The following is a 14,373-nucleotide window of genomic DNA, read 5'->3' as shown; positions in this document are numbered from 1 at the left end:
TTTAGGCGTTTTCCATGATTGCGAATTAATTATTGATAAAGTGTTAGTCGTATTTTGTGAACAGAAAAAATGTCAACGTACAGAAAAAATCACAAATGCGGAATAGATTAAGATTAATTTAATAATTCATTACTAAAATCATTTTCAGAATTGTATGTTGCACGGTTTTGCATATTTCTCGTTTGATTTTGAAGATTTTAGACTTTATGATGCATGTAAATCCTATCGCTAATGGCTATCATCACCATCATCTTTATCATTATTGTTATATGAATAAAAATTAAATTTGCACTCACCTACAAACCATGAATTACTCGTGCAATTGCATTTCTTCTTTCCTGTCCCCTCTCCCGTACAAGTGCGTCCCGGACCACCCCAGCTACGGCTGCTTCTCCCTCCTCCTCGTTCTGCACTTCGTCATCAGGTACTTGAAAATCCTCATCTTGAAGATGTTTAGTCACGTTATGTAATATAATACAGCAGATGACAACTGAAGGCACTTTTGCTACTGGTAGTCTTATTTTATTTTGAAGGATTGGGAAACGTTGCTTCAGCTGCCCGAAGCAACTTTCTATTATAACACGTTCCTTTGTAATGCATTTATTATACTCTCTCTGTTCTGGACTGTTAGCATTCTGAAAAGGTGTCATGAGCCATGGTGCTATCCCATATCCTTCGTCACCCAGAATAAGTGCATTTGCTTGATTGCCAGTCATTATTGCACATGCAGTGGAATTCCTCCATATTCTTGCATCGTGTACAGATCCTGGCCAGGCGGCGTCTACACTTGTGAATTCCTCTCTAGCATTGCACGTAGCTTGCACATTTATACTGGGAAGCCCCTTTCTGTTAATATATTCATCTCCATGTATGTGTGGTTTCTTGATTAGCACTTGGGTGCAGTCAACTGCTCCTATAGCATTAGGAAATGCATATCTTTCTCGCCACTGAATCTTTGCATTTTCTAATGCTTGAATAGTCATGGGAAATTTTATCCAGGTTTCTGCATGTGACCTAATTGTTCTAACTACCTGCCAGAACGTCAAGGAAACTGTACTCTGGTCGACACCAATATCTTCAGCCACACCACTTTGAAACCCGGGGTCACCTAAGTAACGCAAAACAATTTTCATTTTCTCCTCATTTGTAAGAGCTCCACCTCTTGTCTCGTGTACTGGCTCCAGAAAATGTTGTGCTAACCATTCCACGTTTTCTTTCCGGAAACGGTAGAGATCTTTATAATCATGTTCTAGAGAATCTCTTCGTGCTTTATAAATTTTTCTTCTCCATTGTAAAACCATCATAAACTCCGCCATCACGTTTTCAGTCTGATCACTATCGCCTTGAGTCACCTACTGGGCTGTCTCGAGAAATTCTGAGACCAGTCTACATTCAGAGAGACTAAGCTCCAGTTTATTCATATACATTTGGAGACATGTCTCCGAGAGAATCCGCTAACGAGTTATGTCTCAAGGAGCAAAGGTCACTGCTGAGACGTTGCTTTTTTATTCATATACATTTGAGATGTGTCTTAATATTTACGAGACAAGAGATACGTCTCCGGTTTATTCATATCACCCATTGTATCTTCATACAAATAACTCAACTAGTTTTTAAATCCCCCCCCCCCCTTTAAGTGGATTTCCGAAAACAAATAATACGTATTTCTTTATTTTTAAAGGAGATTCCAAATACCAATTTTCATGTCTGGGACATCTTCAGTTTTTGAGATATCGGTATCCTAATAAAAGAATTCAACCCCATTTTCAGTCATTTTTATCCCCCACCTAAGTGCTTTGTCCAAAAACAAAAATTACATGTTTCTTTATTTTTAATCAAGATTAAAAAAATACCATTTTTCACTTATGTAACATGTTAAGTTTTTGAGATATACTGCAGACATGCTCATTTTAAAATTTCACCCCCTTTTTAGTTCCCCTTAAGTGAAGTTTCCAAAAACAAATCACCTGTGTTTCATTAGTTTTACAGGAGATTCCAAATACCAGTTTTTATGTCTGTAACACTTTACATTTCTGAGATATACTGTAGATTTAGTCTTTCTAAAAACTCACCCCATTTGTCACTACTGTTTAACCTCCATTAATTGGATTTTCAAAAACAAAAAATACGTGTTTCTTTATTTTTAAAAGGAGCTTCCAAATACTAATTTTCAGGTCTGCAAAGTCTTCAGTTTCTGATATATAAGTATTCTCATTAAAGGCATTCAACCCCCATTTTCACCCCTCTAAGTGGGGTGTTGCGAAAACAAAACAATACGTGTTTCTTTGTTTTTAAAGGAGATTCTAAATACCAATTTTTACATCTGTAAACTTATAAAGTTTTGAGATTTATATACACTCATTTTCAAAATTAAAAAAAATTCACCCCAGTTTGCACTCCTGTTTAACCCGCATTAATTGGATTTTCCAAAAACAAAAAAAATACGTGTTTCTTTATTTGTAAAGAAGATTCCAAATACCAATTTCCAGATCTGTAATATCTTCAGTTTATGAGATATAAGTATCCTCATTAAAGGCAATCAACGGCTTTTTTACCCTTTTCACCCCTCCTAGTGGGATTTTCCGAAAACAAAGTAATACGTGTTTCTTATATTTGAAGGAGATTCTAAATACCAATTTTCACATCTGTAAACTTTTAAGGTTTTGAGATATAGATACACTCATTTTAAAAATTTACCCCCCTTTTTCACCCCCGTAGCGACGGAATATCCAAAAATACTCTCATAGCGAGCAACTGCATTGTAATATAAATGTATCCTCAAAATTTCATTTCTTTATGTCCAGTAGGTTTGGCTCGGCAATGATGAATCAGTCAGTCAGTCAGTCAGTCAGTCAGTCAGTCAGTCAGTCAGTCAGTCAGTCAGTCAGTCAGTCAGTCAGTCAGTCAGTCAGTCAGTCAGTCAGTCAGTCAGTCAGTCAGTCAGTCAGTCAGTCAGTCGGGACAAGTTATTTTATATATATATATAGATGTTTGCAAAATTAATAACTGGTTTGATAGAAGGCAGTTCGGATTTAGGAAAGGTTATTCCACTGAAGCTCAACTTGTAGGATTCCAGCAAGGTATAGCAGATATCTTGGATTCAGTAGGTCAAATGGACTGTATCGCGATTGACCTGTCTAAAGCATTTGACAGGGTGGATCATGGGAGACTATTGGCAAAAATCAGTGCAATTGGACTAAAAAAAGAGTGACTGAATGGGTTGCTATATTTTTAGAAAATTAGAGTAGGCGAAGCTTTATCTGACCGTGTAATAATTAAGAAGGCAGTATTATTGGACCTTAATGTTTTCTTATATATATAAACTAGCTGATGTACCCGTGCTTCGCTATGGGATTCTCAGAAAGACTGACTTGGTGGTTTTCCTAACTTAATCCAACATAGGTCATTACAAAAACGTCAGTAGGAATGTAGCGATTGAAAGCAATGTTATCATATAAAATACTCGATCAAATGAAACACCGCAAACTTTCTCACTTTCAACGAACAGTACTACGGTGCCGATCTAAGAGTCCGAAGTTCCAGAGCTGGAATAACCAGGTCGCAGACTGCCGTGAACACTCCTCTGTCATTATTCCGTTAAACATGCACACTACTCATTCCAATCAGTGCCTCCGAGTAGGGATTGAATAGCTCGAATACTATAATGAACCAATGTGTTACGAACCAGATATATCAGAAAATGTATGAACCAGAGGAATGGCATGCTACTTCCCGCCAATATACAGGCAGGCTGTTTCAGTCGGTACGACCAGGCGAGTTAGCCGTGTGGTTAGGGGCGCGCAGCTGTGAGATTGATATATATAGATTTATCTATACGACCACTAATGACATAAATAACTTATTTGAGAATTACATTTCAGGCCTTCCCCTAAACTACCATTTCACTCAGCGTGAATAAAATAATTTATAGCCTAGATTGTAGTGGATCATCACCCGACATTACATGACGATTTTCATTAAATTCTCTTCAGCCGTTTCCTCTTGATGCGTGTACATACATACATATAGACGGACAGACAGAAATTACGGGAAAGTAAAAAAATGCATTTCCTTGTTACTGTAGACATGACAGATACAGAAATACCATTCATTTCAAATTCTGAGCAATGTACAGGCAAAACACTTATTTTATATATAGATTACATTTCAGGCCGTCCCCTAAACTACCATTTCACTCAGTGTGAATTACATTATTGATAGCCTAGATTATAGTGACCTATTCCCAGACTTTGCATACCAATTTTCGAGAAGATACGACCACTAATACAATAAATGTTTGACAATTAAATTTTAGGCCTTCTCCTAAACTACCATTTTTCTCAGCGTGTATAGCCTATATTGTAGCGACTTATTTCCAATGTTTGTCTACTGATTTTCATTAAGGCACAACCACTAATAACATAAATATTTGAGAATTAAATTTCAGGCCTTCCCCTGAACTATCATTTCACTCAGCGTGATCAAAATAATTTATAGCCTAGATTGTAGCGGTTCATCACCCGACTTTACATTCCGATTTTCATAAAATTCTCTTCAGCCGTTTTCTCGTGATGCATGTACATACATACATACAGACAGACAGACAGACAGACAGACAGACAGACAGACAGACAGACAGACAGACAGACAGACAGACAGACAGACAGACAGACAGACAGACAGACAGAAATTACGGAAAAGTAAAAAATGCATTTTCTTGCTACTGTGAACATGACCAATACAGAAATACCATTATTTTCAAATTATAAGCAATGTACAGACAAAACTCTTATTTTATATACAGGGTGAAGCGAAATTCGCGCACTCAGGTGTCGCAGCGCGACTGCTCACATGCCAGCAATAAAAAAATGTCTCTCACAAAAGTTCGTCCTTCGAGTATATCCGGCAGAAAAAGGGCGTTGAAGAGTGGCAATCTGGCAACACTGTAACCACATGTAGGGTAACTACCTCTGTCAGCACGTATTCTTTGTGCTGTACAGTTGGTGCAGTGGTTACAGTTTTGGGTTAGCATTCAGGAGGTCGAGGGGTCGATCCTGGGTTGAAGCGTATTTTTTTTATTTCATAAATGTAGTCCAGGTGGTATGGTATCTGGCAACTTAATCGTCAACAGCCATTGCAGCGGGTCCTCTAGAAACCCTTTGCACTTACATACTACGATCCTACAAATGGACGAACAATCGTTTCCCTTGGTCAGCTTTGAAAGACGTCCTTTCCACGTCGTGGGCGTGAATTTATTTGCACAAATTCATATACTAAATGCGAAACCTGTTTTCTTTCTACCGTCCTCCAACGATCTCATAGATTAGTAGCAACTGTTATTCTTGCCTCGTTCAAGTCCATTGTATTTCGTAAGGGCTTACGTTACCAGTAGGCCTAGCAAGGTATTTGTTGTGTTCAGCGTTACAAAATGTTGTAAATGTAGGATACATGACACCTAAGGTACGGTGTCTTACTGTATTACAGTATGTAATGTCTGATGGAAATTAGTAAACAAAAAATTGCGCCTTAACCCAGGATCGAACCCTCTACCACCTGCATGCCAACCCAAAACCCTATCCAATGCACCAACTGCTCAGCACGGATATTTGATGCTGACAGAGGTACTTACCGTACATGTGGTTACAGTGTTGCCAGATTGCCACTATTCAACGTCCTTTCTCTGCCTGATATACTCGCAGGACGAACTTTTGTGAAAGACATTTTTTATTGCTGGCATGTAGGGAGTCGCACTGCGACGCCCGAGTGCGCGAATTTCGCTTCACTCTGTATATAGATTACATTTCAGGCCTTCCCCTAAACTACCATTTCACTCAGTGTGAATAACATTATTGATAGCCTAGATTATAGCGACCTATTCCCCGACTTTGCATACTAATTTTCGTGAAGATAAGACCACTAATACAATAAATATTTGACAATTAAATTTTAGGCCTTCCCCTAAACTACCATTATTCTCAGTGTGTATAGCCTATATTGTGGCGACTTATTTCCCATCTTTGTCTACCGATTTTCATTAAGACACGACCACTAATAACATAAATATTTGAGAATTAAATTTCAGGCCTTCCCTAAACTACTATTTCGCTCAGCGCGATTAAAATAATTTATAGCCTAGATTGTAGCGGTTCAACACCCGACTGTACATTCCGATTTTCATTAAATTCTCTTCAGCCGTTTTCTCGTGATGCGTGTACAGACAGACAGACAGACAGACAGACAGACAGACAGACAGACAGACAGACAGACAGACAGACAGACAGAAAGACAGACAGAAATTACGGAAAAGTAAAAAATGCATTTTCTTGTTACTGTGAACATGAACGATACAGAAATGCCATTCTTTTCAAATTCTGAGCAATGTACAAACTCTTATTTTATATATATATATATATATCTATCAGAAAGATGGACAGTGGCGGTTAATACCTAACAAAGTCGTGTACAAAGAGCTAGAACCCATTACAGATACTATGCGTAAGAGGAGACTGGGATTCTTTGGACATATCATGAGAATGCATGACTCGAGACTTCTGAAACAACTAGTACAACACAATCTCGTCTCAAAAAATACCACAACAGGATGTAAATGGATCAGAGAAGTAAGAGAGGATCTGAAGGAAATAGGCCTTACAACAGAAGACACCAAAAATAAGATAAAATTGAATACAAAACTCAAGAATACAAACCTCCGCTTTACCCTTACACAAAACAAACCAACAACACGCACATTTTCAACTGAGGAAAGGGCACGAAGATCGGAGCGTCTGAAGAAGTACTGGGAGGACCGCAAAGCCCGAACAATCCCTTCAAAGAGACCTGAACGATGGACTGACTAAAGTGATCCTATGTGGTCATAAAAGAAGAAGAAGAAGAAGATATAGATTACATTTCAGGCCTTCCCCTAAACTACCATTTCACTCAATGTGAATAACATTATTGATAGCCTAGATTATAGCGACCTATTCCCCGACTTCGCACACCAATTTTCGTGAAGATACGACCACTAATACAATAAATATTTGACAATTAAATTTCAGGCCTACCCCTAAACTACAATGTTTCTCAGCGTGTATAGCCTATATTGTAGCGACTTATTTCACATGTTTGTCTACCGATTTTCATTAAGACACGACCACTAATAACATAAATATTTGAGAATTAAATTTCAGGCTTCCCCTAAACTACCATTTCACTCAGCGTGATTAAAATAATTTATAGCCTAGATTGTAGCGGTTCATCACCCAACTTTACATTCCGATTTTCATTAAATTCTCTTCAACCGTTTTCTCGTGATACGTGTACATACATACATACAGACAGACAGACAGACAGACAGACAAACAGACAGACAGACAGACAGACAGACAGACAGACAGACAGACAGACAGACAGACAGACAGACAGACAGACAGAAATTACGGAAATGTAAAAAATGCATTTTCTTGTTATTGTGAACATGACCGATACAAAAATAGCATTCTTTTCAAATTCTGAGCAATGTACAGACAAAACTCTTATTTTATATATATAGATAGATGATATGAGTAAAGAAGTGGGATCAGAGATAAGGATGTTTGCAGATGATGCTATTCTGTAATAGGGTAATAAATAAGTTACAAAATCATGAGCAACTGCGAAATGACCTCGATAATGTTATGAGATTGACAGCAGGCAATGGTATGATGATAAATGGGGTTAAAAGTCTGGTTGTGAGTTTCACAAATTAGAAAAGTCCTCTCAATTTTAATTACTGCATTGATGGTGTGAAAGTTCCTTATGGGGATCATTGTAAATATCTAGGTCTTAATATGAGGAAAGATGTTCATTGGGGTGATCACATAAATATGTTTGTTAATAAAGGGTTCAGATCTCTGCACATGGTTATGAGGGTATTTAGAGGTTGTAGTAAAGATGTAAAGGAGAGGGCATATAAGTCTCTGGTAAGACCACAACTAGAGTATGGTTCCAGTTTGTGGGACCCTCACCAGGATTACTTGATTCAAGAACTGGAAAAATTCCAAAGAAAAGCAGCTCGATTTGTTCTGGGTGATTTCCGGCAAAAGACTAGCATTACAAAAATGTTGCAAAGTTTGGGCTGGGAAGGCTTGCGAAAAAGGAGATGAGCTGATGACTAAGTGGTATGTACAAAGACTTAGTAACAATAAAAAATTATCAACCTTTCTGATACATATATTTGCATTTAAGCAAATTAATTAATTATATATGCTTAAATACAAATATAAGTATCAAAAAGGTGGAAGATTTTTTATTGTTATTAAGTTTTCGTAAATAGGATTAAATACGGGAAATGAAGCTGATTTCTTGCAAAATAAATAAATTAACTTATTGATATTATTCCATTCAAGTATCATCAATACGGATCAAGAATGATATTTATCATGTGTAATAATAAATGGTATGTTCCGAGCTGTCAGTGGAGAGATGGCGTGAAATGACGTTAGTAGATGAATCAGTATGAGTGGTGTCTTTAAAAGTAGGAAAGTTCACAATATGAAGATAAAATTGGAATTCAAGAGGACACATTGGGGCAAATATCTGTTTATATGCAGGGGAGTTAGGGATAGAAATAACAAGGGAGATGTTCGATGAACTTGCAATTTCTTTGCAATCATTTAAGAAAAAGTTTAGGGAAACAGATAGGGAATCTGCCACCTGGGCAACTGTCCTAAATGCAGATCAGGATTGATTGATTGATTGATTGATTAAATAATAATAATAATAATAATAATTGTATGGCCTCAGCTACCGTTTGCAGACATTTTGATTTGACGCCATCTGGCTGTCTGCTCGTCAATTTCGACGTTCCGGTTTACTCTGTCTGCCACCTAGCGGACCTAGAGTAAACCGGATCTCTCTTGGGCGTCTATGGCTGAGATTTAATTAATTTTGTCGGGTAAATACCAAATGTATCACCAGAGATCTTTTACATGCCGACATAGTACGACATGGAGTGTCGATTGGACTTTTTTCCGCCCTTCAAAAATCCGACTACCTCTGCCGGGTTTGAACCCGCTATCTTGGGATCCGGAGGCCGACACTACCACGGATCCACAGAGGCAGCCATTGATTGATTGATTGATTGATTGATTGATTGATTGATTGATTGATTGATTGATTGATTGATTGATTGATTGATTGATTGATTGATTGATTGATTGATTGGCATTCTCTCGCTGACCTCCAATTTCACTGTGTCTATCCATCTGTTCCTTTGTCCCCCAACTGGCCTCTCCTCCTTCACTTCTCTGTCAAAATAATTCCTTGCTGTTCTCGTTCTGTCTATCCTCGTAACATGTCCAAACCATTGTAGCTTGCGTCCTCCTAAAAGCTCGGTAACAGGTATTTTGATTCAAGCCTCCTTCCTGTTTACTTCATTTCTAATCTTGTCCTTCCTGGTCTTTTGGTTCATTGTTCTTATAAATTTCATACCTGTTGACTGGATTTACTGTTTGCCTTGTTATGCAGGGTATATGTTTCGAGTCCATATGTGAGAATTTGAATGAAATAGGTATCTTCTTCTTCTTCATCGTACCGTATCAGGTCCCCCTGACGTTGGCGATCACTGTGGTGAATGCAGAACCATCTCTAGCTAGGTGGAAAAGTCTTTCAACACTGTGAATTCCAGTCCATTCTTTGATGTTTCCAAGCCATGATGTTCGCCTCCTCCCGACACCTCTTCGACCCTGTATTTTGCCTTGTACAATCCGCTGTAAGATGAAGTAACGGTCATTTCTAAGGATGTGGCCCAGGTAAGAGATCTTCCGGAGTTTTATTGTTTGAACGAGTTCCCGACTTGCTCTTGCCCTTCTGAGTACTTCTTGGTTCGTTAGTCGTGCAACCCACGAAATCCTGAGCATCCTACGGTGGATCCACATTTCAAAGGCTTCCAAGCGTTTCACTGATATGTTCTTGAGAGTCCATGTTTCCACACCATATAGCAAGGCTGACCATATATAGCACTTGACCATCCTCTGTCTAAGTTTTAATTTAAGGTATAAAACATGGTAAATTTTGTTTCTGGGGTATTTTATCATCCCAGAGTAGATTTCTCACCTGAAAATAAAATTGAGAAGCTTTCTGAGTCCTCGGTTCACTGCGTTATCTTTTAAAATGATACTTCCCAGTATTTGAAGTTGGAAACAGAGAATGAAGAAGAATTCATTGATTGAACACGGTATGCTTTTGGAGAAGGAAAACGAAGGGCAACGGCAAATGATTTTTAACTTATTGTCACATAGGTGTGTAGTTGTTACCCAAAGTCTTATCTTGCTGTTGTTTATATCGACACAGTGATGTAGGCCTATCTAACATCATACAGTGCTACCAGCCACTGTTTTCTTCATTTGCCTCTTCTTCTGGTACAATAATTTTCTCTGTAATGAATTCCCTTAGTCTCCAATCGGTCTATATGGACATTAACACAGGTTTCTCCGCTTTTATTAAAGACAGAACATTCCACATCAGGTATTCCCTAGACTGCCATAGAGGAGTCTAATGAAGCAACTTCCACAGATTTTTGTGTAATTTTAAGGATCCTCATCTCCTGTAGAAGAAATTTTAAAAGTAGTACTCTCTAAATACTGTACCTACTTCGATGTATTTCTCACGTCTGATGACTAAAATAAAGAGAAACTAACCTTGGACTTTGCTTGTAGATACTTAGGAAAAACAGTAGAGATAGATGGCCCAGTTACATGATGCACAGCAAATTTACAGTAAATACAATGAAGATATTGCAGGGTTCTCCCTAGGACCTTTTTAGTGGGCGCACTGCCCTGCCGTATATACAGGACACCCAGCGAGCATAACCTAGATATGTACTAAATACATAATATTAATACATATTTAAGTCACGGGGTATTCCAAATTAAAATATAAATACTGAAAATCCTTTCATTTAAATGATAAATCTTCATTGTCAGCATAATTGCATCCATTACATCGGAGTTTAAATATTTAGCTTGACTATCATGTAGTGTCATGCACGAGCTGTGTCTGGATTGGTGTGGAATCGCATGTGAGGACTCAATACTGCGCGACGTCACAAACCTGTATGGCACTCCACAGCAACCGAATGGTAAGCCCTGGTGTTACATGATTATGAATGGGAAGTGGAACACTAGAAGTTCAAATTACTCTGTCATGTCTTGTTCATGAAACACTAAAATAGCTCAATTTTGCCGTTAATGTTTATCTGTCTGATATTGTTAATGCCCTGAGGGGAACAAATTGATATTTTATCATTTTTAACGTTTACAACATCGGAGAAGAAGCTATGGAAAAACGAAGAATGCAAGTTTTACACTTTCACCAAGAGAGAACCTAAACCCTCCCTGGGAAAAAAAGTGTACACGTGTCAGTAATGTAACAGTGCGTTTTCGCGAATTATTGATCCCGAAAAACACAATTGCATCCACTCGGGGGTGAGACTACACAAGTGTATAATATGCAGTAATATGTTTTCATGAAACAAACTAGAGATTAACCAATATAATAATGCTCTTCAGGATCTGCTCACCTGATGAGTTAAACTGAACACTGTCCCTGCATCACAGGAGGCCATATCCCTTATGGGATTCACACGGCTAATTTTTTAATTTATATTATTTATTTATCATATTCATTTTATGTAATATTCCCCGCCCGGCTACTCATCCCTGGCACCCAGCTGACAAAAGTTTCTGGGGAGAACATTGTATTGTATTTGTTTTCGTACAGCAGCTTCAACTCAGGCAGCACTTTGGCGACCCTCATTGGGTACGAGAACATGCCGAGCCTGCGCCATAAACCAAGGAGTAAAGTAGTAATATGTGAGCGATACTAACCCACCGCAGCGCTTTCCCTCCACGTTCTCCTTGCACTGACAGGTCCCAGTTACAGGGTCACAGTTAGGCTCATTGCCCAGACTGCCCGCCTCGTTACAGCCGCACTCCTTGCAGCCGAAATCTCCAAAGTCGTAGTGGTTGATGTCGCAGCGATCGCACTTGTCGCCAGTCACCCCGGGCTTGCACTGGCAGCGACCCTCGCTGTTGCACTGCAGACTTCTTGAGCCTACAACAAGAAACAAGAATCATGTTCGTTGCTGTTTAGTAAACGGTTCATAAAAATTATGGGCAATAAGAGTGATCATTGCCAGAGATCTGCATCAAGTTTGATTCAAGAGATGACTACTGGTTTGTGGAAAATAAGGTACCAGGGCAAAACTGCACTTGGTCTTTGCTATTAAGTTGTTGGGCTGAATTTCTCTTCTTCAGCTGCATGATCAGTATGTTTATTACTTTTGTGGAGATTGTTTTCATGTTTGGTCTTGTTATCTGACCTGTCATTGTGTATGTGCAACACAAAAGAGGCCAGCAACAATACTAATAATTCCAAAGAATGAATAAGGCAAATGCAACACAGGACCAAAGTGGAGGTCTTTGAATGTGGTAAAGTGGGAAGGGACATGCAACGAGAAACTCCAAATTTATTATTTTAACCACTATGGCTTGACTTGGTCCATACTGACTTATAACTAATACAACACTGACAATCATTGGTAAAAATCTATGTCCACCTCATCAGTGCTATAAAAAGTTATTTAATCTAGATTAATAAAATATTGTACATGTTTTGAGAATCTAACTTATTCCCTTCATCAGCGACCAAACATTTCGCGGACTTGATACCTAACCTCTCCACAATACACTCTAAACAAGTTTAATTAAAATACAAGAAATGTCATCTACATGAAATATTTAAAATTACATTACTCTAAATAAGTTATAATCAAAATACAAGGCTTGTAATCTAAATAAAATCTTTAACACATTGAGCACCAAGCAAAATTTCAAAATTTTGCTCTGTGGGCCAAAACTGTAATTTTGCTCTGAGGTATTACATTAGCAATATTCTACCACACTTTTAACACAAAAGCAAAAATTAAAGTAAAAAACGGGAATAAATTAAGGCAGACACCGGTGTCCGCTGTGGTCTGTTGGGAAACCTACATCGGCTGGGGCCAAGGTGGTCATGCTAGTGGACACTAGCGCACGTGCCCAGTAATGTTCTGAATGTGTACGGCGCTACTTGAAATGTTGCTTTGTACACATTCAGCACATTACTGGGTCCACTAGCATGACTGCCTTGGCCCCAGCTGACGAAAGTTTCCCAACAGGCCACAGCAGACACCGGTGTCCACCTTAATTTATTCTAGTTTTTTACGTTAATTTTTACTTCTGCATTGACATTTTGCTTTAGATTATCAATTTTGAGCCAGTGGACACCCGTGTCCTTGAAAATAAAATTTTTGTATCTGAATGTATAATTTTGAGGCCTGGTGCATGAATTATAACCGAATGGGATTTGACAGATATTCTATATGGTCAAATTCTGTATAAAGTCGGAAAAGTGCGTACTTTACCAATTTCGAGCAAGCGGACACCCGTGTCCACCGTAGCCTAGCAGGAAGTCCAAAAATAGACACCCATGTCTGCTGTGGTGCTCAACGTGTTAAAATGGTATAAAAACCAGACATAAAATAAGCATCTCTTTCTTCTTAAGATTCTAATAATGTCACTGAAAAGCAAACTACAATTTTAAATGTTTACTTCACCTTCTTCTGTTTGAAACTTCCTCCGAATGGCTAATCTCTTTCTGGTCGGATGTGATTTAGCTTTCTGATTACATGATATTTTTAAAAATGTTGTTTTTGTAATTTTAAATATTTTAAGTAGATGAAAAGTCTTGTATTTTAATTATAACTTGTTTAAAGTGTATTATCAAGTCCACAAATGGTTTGGCGGAATGTTTGGTCACCGATGAAGAGAATAAGTGAGGTTCTCGAAACATCTACAGCACTTTATTAATATACATTAAATACCTTTACATAGTATTGACAAGGTGGAGATAGATTTTTACCAGTGATTGTCAGAGAAGAAACTGCAAGTGGAAATATCCATTTAAAATGCCGTGAAGGAAACTCAGGTCTTCTGCCTGTCACATAATGTATTTATCACCCTTATTGCTTCATAGACTGATTTCTAAACTTGGGGTTTCCATTCCTTACAATGACTGCAAGAGCGGACCACTGCTCTGCCTAACTGAAACCCTTTGTTGCTTGACAATAACTTAAAGAACCATCTTTTTTTTTTTTTTTTTTTTTTTTTTTACCATACAGTGTTTATTACCCTTGTATTTTCTCGTTTACCTCTTACTTGGAGTAAAGAAATTTCATTTTTACAATTGGCAATGTCTCACAGCTTGTTGCATCCTTTTATTCCATGAAGCGTTGTGAATGAAGACACACTGTCTCTTTGAACCAGAGAAGCTATCTGATATGCAAGCTATCTA

At 38.1% G+C, this 14,373-nt stretch overlaps 1 protein-coding gene across 1 annotated transcript in view; it reads right to left on the bottom strand.

The window, feature by feature from the left end:
- The window catches only part of LanB2 (laminin subunit gamma-1), a 1,346,184-nt gene that overhangs the window by 160,398 nt on the left and 1,171,413 nt on the right, over window positions 1-14,373 (bottom strand). Inside the window, exon 8 of the mRNA XM_067147161.2 lies at window positions 11,868-12,093. Coding sequence (XP_067003262.1) covers window positions 11,868-12,093 — 226 coding nt within the window. The remainder of the gene's footprint in view (window positions 1-11,867; window positions 12,094-14,373) is intronic.

Source organism: Anabrus simplex, chromosome 5 (genome assembly GCF_040414725.1).
Source record: "Anabrus simplex isolate iqAnaSimp1 chromosome 5, ASM4041472v1, whole genome shotgun sequence".
NCBI lineage: Eukaryota > Metazoa > Arthropoda > Insecta > Orthoptera > Tettigoniidae > Anabrus > Anabrus simplex.
Note: the sequence above shows the minus strand (reverse complement) of the source record. Positions and strands in the feature narration are given on the sequence as shown.